The following is a 15,950-nucleotide window of genomic DNA, read 5'->3' on the forward strand; positions in this document are numbered from 1 at the left end:
CACTTCCTGTAATAGCTGCAGGCTTCCCTCTCAAGATATACTTGGCCAATCAGCTTTCATAGGGACAGAAAGGGAAGGGAGTCTGAGCTTTTGAAAGCTGGCCAGTACTGAGTTACCTTGGCAGATAATCGAAAATGCCACTGAAGTAGTGGGAATGCTGAACATCCGCTGTAGTACATATATAGCATGTTATCATCTTGTTTTAAGTGAATATCATATAAAAAGCTATACAATGGAGCACATTAAAATATCATACATAGTTCTAGAGTGTGCTCTGACTTTATAAACTCAAGCAATGAGGCCACAAATTGTGCACTGCACTAGATAACCTACTTAAGCTACGCCTTCTGTTTAAACTATGTGCACTGCACTAGATAACCTACTTAAGCTACGCCTTCTGTTTAAACTATTTGCATACTAATTCAGACTCACAAAGCAGACTTCATGGGTTAAGTTATACTTGCGCCTTTGCACTGGGCACTGGTGACCATCACTCCAGGAGCAGGATCATTTGGTGGCTGGATCTGGAGCTTATTTACTACATTGTCTACTTGTCACACAGTGGCAATACACTAAAAATGTGTCACAGCAGTAGGAATAAAGGAAAGATTGCGGAAGGTACTGCTCTTAGAGATAGTCTGTCCTTTTTGCCTGTAACATTTTCTAAACAACTCTATTCACATTAACTAGGCATTAAAATATGCAGTGAATAAGCATACCTGACAAGGGCTTGAAAAAAGGTAAGTCAAGGAAAGAAAATTGTGAAATGGTAAGGTAGAAATAGAAAAAATCTGGAATCAGTGTTTCTGACAAAGGGGATCCCTTAATAGCAGTGGGAAATAATACAAGACAGACAGAAGAATCAGTGGAGAGTAAAAATGGACACACTGGGTGCGTTTGGAATCTTTCAGGTTCTGAACTTTTTCCTCATTTAGAAGCTACCACTATTAGTGCTCTTCTCTGAAATGACATGCTATTCAACAGGTAATATAGATAGCATAAGTGCTTTTAAGATCAGAGATGGCAAAACACAAAATCTAAGTCAAACACTGCACAATGCTGATACATTCTACAATATGTCCTAAATTACATGAGACTTTAAAGTACGCTCTATACATAAATGAGAGGGGTCAGTTTAGGGGCTTACAGCCAGCTGCTAAATTCCAAGTAAAGGCAATAATCAGGCTCTGGTATCTCAGCTTACTAAGACTGTAACTTGTAATCTCAGATCTATAACTCTAGCCACACACACGATGGAATCAGATTTCATTAACATTTACCATCTTGATTTCTGAAATGGTGTTCTCACGAAACACCTCCATCTGGATGAAGATCCCATTGGGAAGCATGAAGTCAAACCATATTGCTTCAGCTACAACAGATGAATCCACCTCCCATAGATTGAACATTGGAACTGGTGACATTTCTAGATGTCAGCACTAGGACAGTCGCATGATCCTGGAATGAGAAAAAAAGATAAATGTTCATAAACAACTACAAACAAGCAAGTCTGGTGAGTCTGCTGCCCAACTAACACACATGCTGACTTGAAACTTAAATTGCTAACTATATAAAGAATAAACAGTAATGTGAGAGAACACAGATATTTATGTTTTCAGTGAAGCTCAAAATACACCTTGGGCCAAAAAGATCAAAGTTCAACCACTCTTATTATAAGCCACTGCCTGGTGCGGGTACAGTTTTTTTTTTTGTCTCATAAGTTAAGCTCCCCCATCAGCCAGTGAGCAAGCCAGGGTGATTAACTGACATCAGGCAGCTGTGATGTAGGTTTTACTACTACACTAGAACACATGCTGGAGCCAAGGCTCCTAAATCCAGACAGTGACAGTACTTGTGGGAGTACAGTTATAGACATCTGAATGTAAGGGGCTACCATCCCTGCATGCCTAGCTTAAGAAGGTGGGGGGAAAGGTAACTGAATCATCTCCTTGTAACAAGATATTGTCATACTGTGGTATACTACACTTCCTTCCTGTTAATATAAGGACATTGAGAAGAAACAATGATGAATGGCAAAGCGTGGGGTAAAATGCATTAATTCTGATGAAAAGCAGTTCAGAAACAGTTGTGTAACACAGGGAATGATGTTTGCAAAATGTATAGTATAAGTAACATATGTTAGCTCGTCAACAGTTTAAAAACATTCAAACAAGCAGTAAACAAAAACATTTCATGTTAATGGGATAGCTAACATTTTATTGCTTTTCGGGGAATGAAAGACCCCTCAAGAGATATTTTGGAAGAGCTTTTCTTTTTTTACTCTTTTGAATAACAGTACCAGAGGTGCACTATGTGAGCCTTGCAGCTACTTTTCTGATCCATATTAATAGATATACAAACACCTTGCAATAAAAACTAAAACCAGTTAGACATCTTTTAATAGCGTAATTTACTTATTTTATAACATTAGCATGCACATATGTACTATAGGGTATATATGGAAAGCTTCACAATAAGAAATGCCATCTATTTAACTAAATTCATGCTGGAATAGGAAAAAAATTCCCAGGTGGTGATAATGCTCCCACCCAACCACACTTTTGAAAAACAATGTCTCTGGCCATCAGATGCAAAGAGTACTGTCCCTAAACGAAGCAGCTACAGTACTGCTATCAAGATGTTGTAAGATACAGTTATTCATGGCAAATGATAAAAATTACCCTAGCTGCTTGTTTTTACCACCAGTAGTGGATGCAGGCAAAGTCAAAGGTGACCATATAGAACCTGGATACAGTAGTATGGCCAGTGCTTAAGTTTAGGACTGTAAGGAGGACTCTACTTCCACACAATGGTCAAATAAGATCTGTTAATGGGAAAGTAGTTAGGCAAAGTAATTACACATACTGGTGTTCAGGATATACGTTTTATTATTATTTATTTATTTTTTTTTTTTTTACAGAGGATGCTAGAAAACCTGCAACTCTATAGATGCTAGCACATGCACCCTCATCCTTTCTCAGGTATAAATGAGCTGATCTGCTTTCGACTAAGACTCAGGTATAGCAATGTAGTTAAAGTTGGGGATCACAAATGAGGTCTATCTGGTCATCTCAAGTATAACAGGCTTTATCTTCTTTCTTGCCAACCAGAAACAAAGGTGATTAGTATCTTTCAGTGCTACTAGTGCTATAATGAAACTCACTAATTAGACAAGTAAACACCTTAGTTTGTTGAACTGACCTGACAGAAACGCCAAACTTCTGCTGGAAAACACTGCACCATTTTTGCCTCACACCATAAAGTATGTTAACAATTAGTTCAAGGTTACAGGCTGTTTCAAAGTGAGATTCAAATCTTAATTTGATGAAACATATCAAGGCAAAACAGCCTTCATAAGAGTAGGCTGTTTTTTTAAAATAAAAGAAACCATATTTTGTTTCTGTGGGGTACAATGCATTCCACACCACTATGCAGTTGCCAGCACACAATCTAAACATAGGCAGTCAGATCCAAGATCAATGCATCAGTGTATAGAAAGACAACCTTTCCTAAAACAGCAGCTTTTGAGAATTGTAACACACCAATGCTATTGGCCCAAGCTTACTCTTTCTGTCTTACTCTAGAAGGCTTACATGTCTCCAATTACACTGTTAATTCCAGATTATGTACAGGCAATCTGATTCCTGCATAAACATGTTTCAATGACTCCATTGCAACTGCTACTCATGGTCTGCAATGTCTTACTACCTTACAATAAGGGGAAACAATTTTAATGAGGTGACAGAAACAGAGCAGTAGCTTTTCATACAAGAGTAACCACAGTATGGAACAAACTGCGGTTGCTCTAAGAACTGCATGCAACTTGTCATTATTTAAGTAGACAACTAGATAAATTCTTTGGGAACAAGGACTCCCATCAAATACCCATGGGATCCAGACTCATTGGTAACCTCTTCTGGGGTTTTGAGTCTATGTGCTATCATGAGGTAATGCTGTTACATGCCACCACACAAACATGCACAGGACAGGATAACACAGCAATTTAATGATGCATTGTACAATGGTACCACAAAGAAAAATACTGACTTAATTACCCTCAAGTATTCAGTCAAAAAATAAGAGATTCAATTTTCAACAAGTTCCCCTCATTAAAATGAGACCAAGTTTCATTTTAATTTACTGACAGGCAGCACATTCTACTACACTACAAAGAAGTAAATAGGATGAGAGGTAAAGGACTGACAAACCATAAATTTTACTTGCAGAAGGCTGGAAACTTTCATAAATATACCGAAACCATCAGATAAACACACTTGTTTCTGCAAATGATATGACAGGTGCATGGCAATGATTTTAGAACCTATGAATCATTATGTAGACATGGGAGCATCAAAACAGAAGTAAAGTACTAGATTGGGTATATCTATTTCTGGGACTGGTCATAACACATTCTGTGCTGGTGAGGTTAAAATAAAAGCAAATACGAGTGTATTAGGTGATGGAAGTAAAGGTTGAGATGTTAATCTGAGTACCAAACTTACAAGTCAGCTTGCATCTGTAGGTAAATATGGCCAAGGTAGTGGAGATGAAAACCAAGTACTTATTAATATATGCCTCAAATGTCATATATTAGGATAGCTCTCACTTTACCTCTAGTATCTCTATGAGAGGAAAGAGCAGTACTCTACATAACCAATACACCCATTCTGTTGCAAATTTTTTTAACATAGTATGTCATGCACAAACAGAAGGAACAGAAATATATTTAAGTGCACTATACTTGAACTTCTAGTGTCGAGTTAAACTATCTTGACTCACACTTTTTCTTACTTATCACACAGACTGTCGGAGTTTAGAGAGAAAAATATTAAGAGATTTGCTTCAAAACACTGGGAAGTTGGAGTTCCTAAATGATTACTGTAAGCTTGCTAGCTTCAAAGGATGTGCCTGTACCAAGTCCCAAACAGAGACAGCAGGTCACAGGCCCTATAAAGACAACCCAAAGCTGTATGCCACCACATCAGAACAATTGCATTACATGCTCATGACCCACCAGAAACAAACACAAAAAAATGTGGTAGTGTATGTAGACTCTATACAAGACAGACAGGGGAAAACACTACTCAGGTCAATTAATATTATGGAGAAGGAGAAGATCTCTGGGGGATAATTCTAAGATAAACATTTGACAACTATGCAACTTTAAAATTAAAGATGCTGGTTAGTTGTGTAGAAAAGGCCACCTTGACAGGTTTCAAGTGCAATAACTGGTATTTTTTTAATAATATTTTTACTGAATTATCATTTAAGACATATGCAAGCATACATTTACATAAAAGAAAAAACATTAATGTTCCCAGTTAAACATTATACATCACATATATTCTTTTGTATAATTATCATCAATCCAACATTACATAAATTGCTCAATCTTCTTCTTCCCTTAAAACTCACTCCTTCTCCAAAACATTATTATGAATGTATTATTCCCACAATCTCCTTTTTTGTATGTAATTTGCTCCTACACTTTTCTAAAGATCCCACTTTCAGTTATTTTATCTCTACTTCAATATTCAATACTTCAAATACAACTGGTTTAGACTGATTTCCATTTTCTAGTAATTGCTTTTTTGGCAGCCACCAGAATTAACTTAACAATGCCTTACTATATTGTAGGCAGTTCAGATCCTGTATCCTAGCACTAAAAAACACTTCCATTTGCTCACCAACCCAATATTTTTTTAGAGTAGTCTGTAGGGAATTTTTCAAGTCTGCCAACTTATTATTACCTCTTAAAACTTATGTTTCTCAATTACCTTTTTCTTCCCCATCCCATTAACATTTGCATCTACCGGAGGACAACAGCTTTGCATAGTCTGACTGGGGTATACAAATACGTATGCAAACACTTCTAAGCAAAACTTTTAAATCTTCTATACTTCGTTGAGTACAGGAGAGAGTTGATTATCCAAACATCAATTATCCGAAATGTCAGTTATCCAAACCAGCCTTCCAAAGTTTTCAGGTAGGAAAAAAATCATAAAGTTTGAATATGTAAACATTATACATATTGGCTTGAGCACTTTTTTTGCACTCGTAGCCAGCTTGTGTGCGAAAAATATTTTTTATTGTCCATTGGAATTGCTGAATGGTTGACAAGTGCATTTCTGCATGCAGAAAAAAACAAGATCTTAAAAGTTTTTTATTCACTTCAATTATATGTTTCATTATCCGAAACGTTTGATCATCCAAACTACCCTAGGTCCCAATTAGTTCAGATAATCGACTCTCTACTGTATTTGGGAGCCATACATATGTCCCTCTCATCGTTTCCTTGTGAATTACTCTATTCTCTCTGCCAGGTCTTTTCTAGTCTCCTCTGATTGATTCCTATAGTTATAGTACAATATTTTATATGTCCTACTAATTGCCCATTTTTAACAGCAGCCTTCATTCTAGATTTAACTAAAAAGTTTAACAGAACATGAATTTCACTTAAATTCCTCTATCCCTTTCATTTTTCCTATTCTCTGACATCAATCCCAGACAGGGAAGGTAGTCTCCAGCTTGATTTCCAGATGTCTTCTTGGCCTCTTCCCATTCTGTTACCGTGACCCTCTCTAGTTTTTTGCGCTCAGTACTTTGGTTACTTTGTCAGTAAATTCCAGTCCCTACTGCCTATTCTCTGTACTCCTCATTGCAGTCATCCTTATCATGAAAGCCTATATTCTCATGTTGGTTTAGTTCTTAGAATACTTTCTGCTACTTCATGAATATAATATTCTGCATGTCTGTTGTTATTCTCCTTAATGACCTGCAGCCAAATCCCACTCTCTCCTTATTTCTTGATATCCCCTCTGCTTCATCATCTTTTTCCATTTTGAATTAGAACCTTCTGTTTGTGTTGCATATATTTCTTAACTGTGTAGCTCTAAAATATCCCTTCAAACCAAGTAATCCTAAATTACCTTCTTCTATTGGAAGGATCAAGTTATCCCATTTGACCTTTGTCCTCTTCCCCTAAGAGATAAAATCCTTCAACTCTTAAGTCCACAACTTAAAACTAAAGGGACAAACAGTTTCACTGCTTGCATCCTGCTATCCATAAAAATACCTTCTAGTTTCTCAGTTTTTGTATTATATTTTCTTCAGTCTCTTCCCACAGATCTTTAGCTGCCATAACTACACCCTTCTTAACCCATACTCCTAAATAATTCATTTTATTGTGTCCTCAAAAATATTGGCATTTCTGAACCAATTAATTTGTTGATGCATAGTTTACGGCTATAGCCTTTATTTTATCTTCACTAATTTTAAAATGTTCCACAACACTGAGATACCTTTTTCTGTTTTTATCAGGTACAAAATAACATCTGTAAATCAAGCTAACTTTTCTTGATTACCATAGCAATTATATCCTTGGGTTACTGAGTCCCTTATTTTCTTTACCAATAGGTCTAAAATATAACACAAATAACAAAGGGGAAAGAGGATACCCCCGCCTGGTTTCTCTATTCAGGAACAACTTATCAGTGAGGAACCCCTCGCCCCAATTAATTTTTGCCTATGATCCCACATATATCCTCCTAATTAACCTTATTATTGTATCAGGAATGCAAATGTTTTCAATACCCTACTCATAAAATTCCAGCTTACTCTGTCCAGTACTTTCTCTGCATCAAGATCCCCAAAACAGCAATATTTTCTTACATTCTGCTTCTATCTGGATCACTGTTCTATTAACGCTGTCAAATGTTGCCACACTTCCAAAAAACATACTGATCCATATCAATTTTGGCAACATTACCATTCTTTTAGCTATTACAGACAAGCACTTTATAATCATGGTTTAAAATTGAAGTAGGTCTAATATGAAGCTATGTCTGAAAGGTCTTTACCATCTTTAGATATTACAGCCACCACAGCTTTCTTCCAGGATGTTGGTGCTTCCCCTGCTTTTAAAACACTATTAAAAAAGTTATACACTTACCATAATGTTCCATCTGTGTTTTCCACTTTCATTTATCCTTGACATATGGGTTCGATTCTGATATCGGAACAGACTCGGCCGTTACTACAGCTCGCGCTGACCAAAAAACTCTCAAGCTTTACCTCTACCCATAATCCCTCTCTCCCAATTACCTCAAGTTTGCAGATTAAATACAGTGACAGATAAAGCCTGAATGGAAGCCATATGCGCTATGCCTTAAAGATTATCGTAAGACATAAATACATTATCCATTCCACCAAGAGTCTTCAATGGCCGGGGGATGGAAGGAGTGGAGCCGTGGATAAATAAAAATGGACAACATACATGGAACATTATGGTAAGTACATAACTTCTTTACCTGATACTGTCAATTTTCATTTTATCCTTGATATACGCGGCAGAGTCCCCAGCTACCTTAAACCTTGGGAGGACACAAGGATGGGTATTTCTGAGTACCACTGAACCAAAGGATGCTCTTCCCCCCCCTAGAGACCAAATCCAATTTGTAATGAGCAATAAAGGTTAAAGGTAAGGAGAAGCCCAAGTAGCTGCTGCAATACATCATCCATTGAAGCTATAGATTGGAAAATTGCTGTAGTGGCTACAGATCTTGTAGAACGTGCCTCAACAGGCCTAGGCAAATGAATTTTCTTTTTGTCATAGATAAAGAAAATACAATCCTTGAGCCATCTGACCAAGTCACCTTGCTGACTGGCCAATCAAACCTTGCACTTGAAAAGGAAACAAATAGTTAGTCAAATTGTTCATCTCTTTTGTCCTGTGAAGACAAAAGCATAGCTGTCTGTGAACATCTAACAAATGCAAACAGTAGACACATTTTTTTCAAAAGTTGGGAAAGAATGCTGGTAAATTAATAGTCTGATATTAGACTCTGACAATACTTTAGGTAGAATGGTGTGATTTGTTCTTAAAGATATTCTATCTTTGTGAAAAATCAGATAAGGAGGTTTACATGATAAGTCCGGAATTTCTGAAATTCTTCTAGCAAATCTTATTGCCACCAAAAATAATGTTTTCCCCTGACAAGTATTTTAGATCACAGTCTACAGATGGTTCAAAGGGAGAACGCACGATGGTTTGCAACACTAGGTTTAGCTCCCAAGGTAGAGTAGGATCAGTTCCAGCCACAGTGTTCTTTTCAAAAATGACTTATAAAGTCTATGAGAAGCCAAGGAATGTTCTTCCAAATCATCATGGAAATTTGAAACAGCTGCTAGCTGTATTCAGATGGTAGAAGGGGAAGCTCCTGCATTGAAAAGACAGGCTAAGAACTCTAAAATATTATTAACAGACATGGAAAAGGTGTTGATATCCCCTGTCACAAGCTGAGACGGTAAATTCCTTCCACTTACTATTATATAGTTTCCTGGTGAAAGGTTTATGAGAAGCTAGGAGAATTTGGCGTACTGGGGAAGAAAGGTTAAGATACTAGTGGAACTGAAGGAACCGTGCTGTCACAGCCTGAGGATCACAATATCTAGGTGAACTAGCCCAAATGGATGGAATGTCTGGAGCTGGGTCCAGAGTCCATGGTCATTGAATTAGATAAGGCCAAAGAAAGGGGAACCATATCTGTTGAGGCTAAAATGGAGCAATGAGGATTCCTCTGCTCTTCAGCCTGAATGTTTTCTGTAAAAACTTTGGAATTTGAGATACTGGGAGAAAGGCATACAGGAGTCCTGGAGGGCCAAGTGTGGCGAAGAGCATCTCCTGGTGACTTCCCTGGAGGGGGAATCGGGTAAAAGTAGTAGTTGCTGCACTTGTTGTTTAGGGGAGAGGAGAACAAGTCGCAGCAAGGCTGGCCCCACTGATGGGAATTTTTTTTCAGACACTTCAGGACTGACAGACCACTCATGAGGCTGAAGGATACATCTGGTCAATTTGTCTGCTATCACACTGGCACTCCCCAGAATATGCACTGATATCAGAAAGCAGTTGGAAGAGATTTGGTTCCTCCCTGTTTGTTGATGTACTGAAGTACTGATATATTCTCTCTTTGAATCGCGACTGTTCCTACAGGAACAGCAGTTTGAAAGGCTGGCAATGCTAAAAGCACCACTCAGCTCCAGAACACTGATATGCAAGTTGGCCTCTAAGGGGGACCAAGTGCCGTGGACAGTCTTGCCCAGAAAATGCCCCCCCCACCACCATCGTCTGGGAGGTGTCCATGGTTACTATGGCCTTGGGTTTTGTAAGAATGAAGGAATGGCCCAGGAGAATTTCTTTGGAGTGAATCCACCAAGCTACATCCTTTCTGCAATGATTGGCTCCCAGCCAGAAGTGGAGGAACTTTCTGGAGCATTTATTCATTTTTATGTGGTAATGCACAGATCAAGCACATCCAGCTATGGATGTACCACGACCATCCAGAATTTCATTTGCCAAGCTGATTTTTTTCAACACACACATCCAAAATTGGTCTCCAGTCCATGGTCTTTTGGTACTAAAAAGAATCTTGAGCAAATTCTGGATATTCTCTGGACTGGTGGGACTTCCTGAATGACTCTTGTCTAGAAATTTTTGAATTTCTATAACTGTTGGTTTTCCACTGACTGGGTGGAACACTTTTTTTTTGCATATGGGGTAAAGATGGGAAAAGGGTGTGGAATAACCTCTGATTATAATCTGCTGCACCCAAGAATCTGTTGTTATATTTAGCCAGGCATTTAGGTGCAAGGATAAGCATCCCCTGACTGCCTCCAGAGGAAGACAATTGGGACTTATTTCAGGAACGCAGAAAGGACTTACCTGGGAAGAAGTCTCTGAAGCCTTGGTTCTGCGGCCCACCTCTGCCGCATGGATGGTGTCTTCCACTGTAGTTCCCCCCTTTGTCCCGGGGGGGGGGTGCCTCCATGTGCGTCTTGGAAAGGCCCTTGGGACTTTCTGAATCACATCTTTTCACCACTCTGATTCCTAGACAAGGATCTTTGGGGGGATAGGTCAGCAGAAAGAGTCTTACCATTCCTCTCACACCTGAATAATGTCTCTATAACTTTTGGGCCAAACAGAGACGATCTGTCAAAAGGTGCATTGAAGAATGAAGACTTAAATGGTTCCAGAAAGTCACATAATAGGTGCATCTAGGTGTCTCTCTTTATGGCTACACCTAAATCTGCCACTCTGGTGGTCCCTTTGGCTGCATGCGTAATAAGCCTCATGGATGAGTTTGACACAGACTCCAAGGTAGTCAACTGGGAAACAGCCTTCTCTTGGATTCCCCTCAGTAACAGCTTGATCAGATTCCTTTGAAGTCTGGTGAAATGTGCCAGAGAATTCAAAGACCTTAAAGTGAAATCAATGAAGTGTAAACCCGCTTCCCAAATCAATCCATCACCCGAGGCTGTCTGCTGGGTGGGTGGATGGATTAACTCACTTCAGCAAGTTCCTTTTTCATGGCAGCCACTACAACCTTGGCATCTAACACTAAACATTTAACCCAGAATTGTTTATCCTCAGGTGCAGATAAAAATTTTGTCTGGTCTCTTGGGGGTGGGTTCAATAGTGTCTGGAGCCTTCCACACCTGCTGAGAAATCAAATGAGTTCATCCACAGGCAGAGTCACCCATGAGCTACATGGGAAAGTACAGAAAGGAGGACGGGTTTTAGGACTTCCAATCACCCCTCTGATTCAAAATTTCCTGGATGTCTCCAATGGAGACATCTTCAAGGGTGACTTTGGGGGCCCTTCCTCATCATCAGAATCAGTGTATTCCGTGATTGATTCCTGAGAGGAATTTAAGTGTTTCCTCTTGCACTTCTCATGATGAACCTTCTCAGGGGGACAATCTATATCTGAGATTCCTAAGGTTTTGGTACTTGCTGCTCCAGTGGAGAGACAGGTCAAATAACTGTCATGAGGAAAATATCTGCTCCAAGGTGGAAGGGGCCGACTGAGTTACTGTAAGAGACAAGGCCCTCTCTATTGCCTTGAAGGCTGGCCCCCTCCAAAGAGGGAAGGGAGCCCAGAATTGAGATAGACTGCCTCGGAATCGTGGCCACTCCCCGATCCAAAGAAACAGCCCCGGAGATAGATGCCGGAAACAACTTGAACCATGCTGGACTCCAAGGTAACGGCTATGAAAAAATTGGAGTCGACCACTGCCCCTCACAGACAACAGGATACATACAGCCCCAGGTGGTCCCCAGCTCCAACATATGAACAACTCAGGAAAATAAGGGATTCCAAAGAGAGAGATCTCCTGAACGAATACAATTGGTGTTGGACGGCTTGGTGCTGTAAACTCTGAAGCCTCAGAGGAGATCACAGGAGGAGTGGTTTAGAGGGGCAAATGAAGGTTTGGCTCCTGAACCCATAGGGGCCAGACACCCACAACATTTTATTCACCAGTCTCTCCACATCGAGCTCGTAATGCTTTTGGTGGAACGTACTGACAGAGAGGGTGATTTATCTCTGGTAACTCACCCACAAAAGCTCAATAGATGGGAAGTAACCAGCCCTGGGTAAAGATTCATTTCGCCATATATGAAAAATCTACAGAGAAGTAGTTGGCATTGATGTAGAACCAGAAGGGAAATTTTCTTACGCTGAAGCTATTGGCGTCAAGGGTTTTAACATAGGAATGGTGGTTGGTGCTGGTGATTTTCCTGGTACAGAAGTCCTAGAGTTAGAGTCCTTTGGCATCGAGGAACTTTTTGGAGTCAAGGATCTCCGCTTTTTGCCCCTATACAAAGAGAAGGATGAAGAAGGGGAAGAAATATCGGTTTTACTTTTGTCTACAGCAGATATGACCTCTCCAAAAGTGAATGGAATCAAGCCTTTTAAATCAGCTTGTTTCTACTCTCAGTAAGGGCCTTGTGGCTAAAACAATGGCAAATACTGCAATCCTCCTGTAAATGCACAGGACCCAAACAATATACACACAAAATATGCAAATCAGAAAGATGCATCTTATGGCTGCACTTCTGGCATTTTGTTAAGCCAGAAGGGGCCTTAGTTTTCTTAACCATAATAAAAAAAGGGCTGGAAGCACGCACACATACAACACTCTCATGAAAGGGAGATAGACAAACACTCTCAACAAGAAAAAACAGAAGGAAGGGAGACTTTTTAAAAGGCAATAACTATCAATGATGATAGTTAAAGAAAACACCAAAGTATACAGAAGAAAACCATCAATGAAGATAGCAGAGAATACACCAGATTGTATGGAAATGGTGTATTCTCTGCTCTCTCTAAATAAAAGGTAGAGAAATAGCGAAAGGGAATAAACACTGAACAAGGGAAAAAACTTTAAAAATATAGGTAAATAGAAGAAACTATCCCAAAAAAGCAAACTATGCTCAAGAGCTCTGGTGAATGTGCGTGTCTGGAAAAAGCGGCAAACAAGATCTGAGGCAATTGGGAGAGAGGGATTACGGTAGAGGTGAAGTGAGTTTTTTTTTGTCAGCATGAGCTGTAGTAACCCATATGTCAAGGATAAAATGAAAATTTATATCAGATCAAAACATTTCAGATCTTTATCACCTTCTATCCTACTAGCTTCCAAACTTCCACAGCAATACCATCTATTCTTGGGCCATATTTGGTATACTTTTGACCAAACATATCTATATGGTAACAAAGGTGCACATTTAATAGAATAAGCATTTAACAAGAAGGCAACTGCCAATAATATAATAAAGTTAGTTTTAATGAATAAAACTCACAATAAAGTCTTTGATGGTCACCGTACAGCACATTCAGAATTTTCTACACAAATATCAGAAGAAATTTAATGAAAAAAGTATTACTGGCAATAATTCTGATGTGGCACTGTTAGAAACAAGTGGAAAATGAAAAAGAACAAGGGGTAGAGGTACTACTGGAGTGAAAGAAGAATGCAAACACACCTGAAAGGAGAAAGTATGGAAAGTTTGTTTTTCTTTTTTTTTTTGCAGTCAGGTATACCATACATGTAACAGTATAAACATGGTTCAAGAATTAGGACTGGGATACAGGTATATACTTGCACATCCATTTTCAGTAATTATGGTGTGTATAATATGCAGAGTTGCAAACATGCTTAGCCAACAAAAGTAGTTCTCTCTGCGGGCCTGTTCTGATTATATCAGTATCACTACTACGTCACTTATAATGAGAAACAAGACTGCATGTCTCAGTGTTCAGCAGGTCATCTAAGAACTAATCACAATACAAACGACATCAAGCTATTTTCTACTCTTTTTTTTGCAAAGATAACAAACGGGACTAGAAATACTCATAGATTTATGCAAAACAGCTGCGATGAGTAAGTTTGTTCTATAGGTCCAAACTCATTGCTCTGGATTTGTTGAATACGCCTTGGAGAAAAATGAAGAGGTATACAAGGCAAACAGGAGCAATTACTGACTTAACTGTATGGGTCTGGCAAAACACCAGATGGCATACTGTGTTCTCAAAGGACAGCATTTGGAAAATGCTTTCCATAAACAAACTTTGAACTGTTTGGGTGAAGAAGCATAGAACAACCTTCCTGATGACCTGAAATGCTCTCCACAAACTAGGGTAGTTACATTCTGGGCATACCATATCTTTATTGCCAAGCTCTCTGATGACGCGACTCCAAAGATGCAGCTCCCAGAATGAGATGTACGGCTCCTAGTGAAACCCAGAAAAAGGGTAAGTATTTTCACGAATTCAAGCTGATGGAATTAAGGACATGTTGCAAATCTCCATCAGACATATAGAAGCATGCTCATGAGTTCAAAATAACCCTCTCAGAGTCACTCAAGTAGACTTTTTGTGGGGCAATGGATGCCTTAAAGAGTAAAAATAAAGTACTACAAAAGCATAAACCAAAACTTTTTCACGTTAAAAGTAAATAAATTACCGAGGCAGTTTGATTGCAGACTACCAAAATTAAATTCACAAACAACGTGAAAAAATGCATGGAACATACAGACTTGCTGTCTTATACTTTATCAATATTTCATCAAGGAATGTCTATATAAAGTAATAACAGTAACATTTCTTGCTTTACCCTACCAGTTACTAAGCAATGCGCCTACATTATAGCATCTACTGCAAGAAATGCTGCTCAAAGGTGCAGCAGGGCTTCTTTCTCTGAAATGCTGCAGTAAATTTAAAAGCTGTCGCTGATTCATTTAAAAGGTTGCATGATTTAACGGACGTGGATGAAAAGCAGTCATTCCAGTTTGATGTTATCTGCACTTGTCTGTTTTTGTTTACTCTGCAGCGCTCCTCTTATGTGCATCCAGCTATAGTCCTGTCATTACTTCAACAGAATTTCTGTTAAACCTTTTGTCTTTTTTTGGACAGCAAGTCCACACACAACCAAGAAAAAACAATACAGGAAATGAGTTCAGATTACATAGCATTTTGGGGCCAGATCTGCACCTGAGACTATATACTGACCTTACTTCTCTTAAGTACTCCTCAGAAATAAGTTACCACAGATACAAAGCACTCTTAGGCTGCTTTAAATTTGCAGTACCTGATGCCTACTTTCTCTTTCAACTTTCTAAATATTTTCTTTTTTTTTTTTAACCTGCACTGCTGTCAACAGGATACCACTACTGAGAAGAATCAGGGCAGAATATAAACCACAATTCAGAAACTAGACAATCTAATGAACATTTTGTGTAACATCCAGCAGCCACACCTATTCAAGAATCTTAATGGATAAACCTGTTGAATAAGCAAAGGAAAATACTACCAAACAGAACAAGTGCAGATAAAATTGATGCTAAAATGTTTAAGATGAAACTTATTTCAGAAAACAAGTCATTCTTAAAAAATAATTTTGATGATAAAATTTAAACTGCTGCAAAACCCATTACCTCTTCAGTTCCAAGCAAACCTTTAGAAACAATGAACTATCATGGTTGCCAGGCAGGCACCATAATACAAACTTGGAATCAAGATCGATTATTTATTTTATTTATTTATTTTATTTTACATTTGTTGACCGGGCTAGTCTAGCTGGAGACATGTCCATTTTCAGTAGAGGCCCGGGGA

General features: G+C 38.8%; 1 protein-coding gene across 3 annotated transcripts in view; it reads right to left on the reverse strand.

Moving 5' to 3' along the window:
* PIK3CB (phosphatidylinositol-4,5-bisphosphate 3-kinase catalytic subunit beta) overlaps nucleotides 1-15,950 on the reverse strand; it is a gene marked incomplete at its 3' end in the record, with an annotated part of 1,563,003 nt that overhangs the window by 1,210,417 nt on the left and 336,636 nt on the right. For all 3 annotated transcript variants that reach the window (XM_044070037.1, XM_044070038.1, XM_044070035.1), the window contains 1 exon segment: nucleotides 1,281-1,458. In XM_044070037.1, the coding sequence (XP_043925972.1) occupies nucleotides 1,281-1,424 (144 nt within the window).

The sequence above is a fragment of the Protopterus annectens genome, chromosome 4.part1 (assembly GCF_019279795.1).
Source record: "Protopterus annectens isolate FY-2018-M chromosome 4.part1, PAN1.0, whole genome shotgun sequence".
In the NCBI taxonomy this organism is placed as follows: Eukaryota; Metazoa; Chordata; order Ceratodontiformes; family Protopteridae; genus Protopterus; species Protopterus annectens.